General features: G+C 51.7%; 1 protein-coding gene across 8 annotated transcripts in view; it reads left to right on the forward strand.

Moving 5' to 3' along the window:
* Tmem8b (transmembrane protein 8B) overlaps window positions 1-3,633 on the forward strand; it is a 20,997-nt gene that overhangs the window by 11,438 nt on the left and 5,926 nt on the right. For all 8 annotated transcript variants that reach the window (XM_026786645.1, XM_026786646.1, XM_026786642.1 and 5 more), the window contains 4 exons: window positions 373-698; window positions 2,883-2,976; window positions 3,078-3,201; window positions 3,287-3,429. In XM_026786645.1, the coding sequence (XP_026642446.1) occupies window positions 420-698; window positions 2,883-2,976; window positions 3,078-3,201; window positions 3,287-3,429 (640 nt within the window). In that variant the 5' untranslated portion in view covers window positions 373-419. The remainder of the gene's footprint in view (window positions 1-372; window positions 699-2,882; window positions 2,977-3,077; window positions 3,202-3,286; window positions 3,430-3,633) is intronic.

A 3,633-nucleotide genomic window follows, 5' to 3' on the forward strand; every position in this document is an offset into this window, starting at 1 on the left:
GGCCAGTCAGGACTTGAGGAGCTGCTCTTGCCTCAGTGCTCGCAGTCATCAGGACAGTGGCCTCCCGTTAGCTTATAGTACAGTGTTTTCACTGCTTTGAGGAGGACACGTGTGATCTTAATTCCTCTACTCTGATCTTGGGGAGGGACAGATGACTACAATGTAGTGATTGAATCTCTGTGACAATTAGGAAACATCTGGACCCTGTGCCATGGTCTCGATGCCTCCTTTCTCCAGGCCCATTCTATTTTAGTTTACATTCTTTCCTCCCCTTTGCTAACTCAACAGGAGTTGGGCTCAGTTCTGGTCTGTGGTGGGGCTATGGGGCTGTATGGACCTCATGTCTCACTTTTGGTTTCTTCTCCTTCACAGAGTGTCCACAACCCAGCCTGTCCCGTGCCTTGGTCCCTGGGGCTGCCATGAATATGCCCCAATCACTGGGCAACCAGCCACTGCCCCCAGAGCCACCATCCCAGGGGACCCCTGTAGAAGGGTCTGCAGCCACATCGCCACCTGAGCACTGCTGGCCAGTGCGTCCCACTCTGCGCAACGAGCTGGATACCTTCTCTGTCCACTTCTACATCTTCTTTGGTCCCAGCGTGGCTCTTCCACCTGAGCGCCCAGCTGTGTTTGCTCTGAGGCTGTTGCCAGTGCTGGACAGTGGAGGTGTCCTTAGTCTGGAGCTGCAGCTCAATGTGGTACTTCTTGGGAAGGGGCGCTTCCCTGTTGGGGAGTCTGAAGGAAGGTTGCAGGTGTGCAGGGCCCTGCCTCCTTCTGACGCTCTTTCCAGGTCGCTTCTGTGCTTTGTTCTCAGCCCCCACTGCCTTGTGAGAGCTGCGCCAGCCAGGACACAGTGGTCCAGGGTTCTAGTTTGTAGGTTGACCTGTTAGAGGGCTGATCACAATGGTAGTTCATTTCTGTAACGAGAGGCCATGCAGTCTGTGTTCAGACAGCTCCTGTAGCTAGTGGCATTCCCAATAATCTACTAGAACTGCATTCCTGAACTTCACCCACTGACTTTGTTCTGTCTAGATGCCATATCTAGCAAATCCGCGTGTGTCCTTGTTTGTAGTAATAGATTCTTTTAGAGAAGTTTTAGATTTATAGAAAAAAATGAACAGTGAGTAACTGCTTGGGTCTGAGCTAGCTCAGAGGATAAAGTGCTTGCCTTCCAAGCACACACCTGTAATCTCAGCACTGAGGAGGTGGAAACAGGATAGTCCCTGGGCCAGCCTGGCCTAATTGGTGAGTTCCAGGTCAAATGAGAGGCCATGCTTCAAAGACAAGGTGGATAGCATTTGAAGAATGTACTTAACATTGAGCTCTGACCTCTGCATGGACACAAAGACAGTACAGACCCCATTCATTACCATGTATCACCTTAATGCTGTGCATTGGCTACAATGCTATGCTATTTTAGCAGCCCTTCAGCTGTTTCCATCACTCTCTCAACAGCTGAACCCCTTCAGTGTCGGGGACTCCGGTGTTAGACTTCCCTCCACCCGACACTCATCCCTCTGTTCCACTTTGATTGGCCATCATGTCTCTGAAAGTGATAATCTGAACTGGTTATCCATTTATTTATTTTTCAGACAGTCTCACTAAGTAGCCCTGAGGGCCTGGAACTTGCTATATAGCCCAGGCTGGCCTCAAACACAAAAGATCTGCCTGCTTCTGCCTCCTGAGCATTGGGATTAAAGGTGCACATCCACACCCAGCCAAGCCTTGACTTCATACATCTGGAGAACAAGTGTGTCTTTAATCCTTTAATCGAGGATTGTGGTGGACTAAGGACCCTGTATCTTTTTCATTTCTTCCAAGTATTTTGATCTTTCCCCTGGATCAAGGACTATGTACCTGGGGACTGCTTTTGGCTATTCCTATCTCTTTCACTGAGTAGTACTTCTGCATATTGCCCTCCCGGCCTTCCACTGAAGGACGTGATAAACCACTCTTGTGCTTGAGGACAGGTGTACGTACGCAGCATTGTCTGGTGAGAATTCAGCTGAAGAAAGGCGTGTGGCATACACACACACGATCCCAGCACAACGAGGCCAGTCAGAGCCTGGGTCAGTTACATATAGTGAATTTCAGGCCAGGCAAGCCTGGGTTACATGAAATGCTACCTCAGAAATACCAAAAGTAATACTAAGAATTTAGCTGAAGTCCACCCTGGAGACTCCAGCGAACCCAGATGTGCTCACAGATGAGGAGACTCATGGGGCGCCTTCTCCACTTTAGTCAAGTGCATAACTCATGTCTAGGGACAGCCTTATTTTTCCAGCCTGATTTGAAATGTTCTCCTTAGCCTTTATTTTTATCCTAATTTAATGTGTCAGGCTGCCTCAGATCTTTCTTGAGATGAATTTGTGGCGTCCCATTCCTCCCTCAAAGACAGCCACCCCTTACATCCACACCTGGGGATATCTGTGTTCTTTTCACCCCAGTCAGATTGCTCCATTTAATCTCTCTGGCTTCAGCTCCCTCCATTTGTACTTGGGATCATTTCATTTGAGGAGTGCATTTTCTTAATAAGCTTTCAGCCCCAGGATTAGGGGACTGAGAACCTTAAGTTACCTTCATCTTTTGCTGGTATCTACGCCTGGCATCAGATAGGATGAACCAAGGTGCCTTCTCTTCCAGAGGGAAGATTCAGAGTCAGGGCTTGCTTTGTTGTTAGACTTTGAGTCTGGCTGTGAGGATCTGATGGATCTCTGGCTCCTACTGAGTAAGAGCACAGCTTTGATGGATTGATCCCTGGAGGAGTGGGCCCACCCAGAGGAGAGTGGGACTTCCAGCCTCAGGGAGTGGGAGAAGTGACAGGTCTGGGGTGGCCCACCCCAAGGGTCTGACAGCCTCATTTGCATCTTCACCCTGCTCAGAGTTCCCTGCACCAAGAAAATGTAACAGTGTTCGGATGCCTGACTCATGAGGTGCCCTTGAGCCTGGGAGATGCTGCTGTGACCTGTTCCAAAGGTAGGGATGGGAATGGGGAATAAAGGGAGGCTGGGTTCCCAGAGTGGGTTCTAACTCCGTGCTGACCATTCTCTCTCCTGGGCCCATGCTTTCCCCTTTAGAGTCCCTCTCGGGTTTCCTCCTCTCAGTCAGTGTCACGTCCAGAGTGGCCAGACTTCGAATTCCTTTCCCACAGACGGGGACCTGGTTCCTGACCCTCCGCTCTCTTTGCGGGGTGGGACCTCGGTGAGCAAGAGCAATAGGGGACATAGCTGGAGCTGGGTTGGGGATGGCCCTGGCCTCAAATAACCAGGAGCGTGTATGCTCACAGGTTCGTGCGATGCCGCAATGCAACGGCTGAAGTGCGGTTGCGCACCTTCTTGTCCCCATGCGTGGATGACTGTGGGCCCTATGGCCAGTGCAAGCTGCTGCGCACCCACAACTACCTGTACGCGGCCTGCGAGTGCAAGGCTGGTGAGCGGGCTGGGGGGGAGCAGGTCAGAGGTCAGGCTTGGCTGTGCATGGGTGAGCGGGCTGGGGGGAGCAGGTCAGAGGTCAGGCTTGGCTGTGCATGGTGAGCGGGCTGGGGGGAGCAGGTCAGAGGTCAGGCTTGGCTGTGCATGGTGAACGGGCTGGGGGGGGAGCAGGTCAGAGGTCAGGCTTGGCTGTGCATGGTGA

The sequence above is a fragment of the Microtus ochrogaster genome, linkage group LG5 (assembly GCF_000317375.1).
Source record: "Microtus ochrogaster isolate Prairie Vole_2 linkage group LG5, MicOch1.0, whole genome shotgun sequence".
NCBI lineage: Eukaryota > Metazoa > Chordata > Mammalia > Rodentia > Cricetidae > Microtus > Microtus ochrogaster.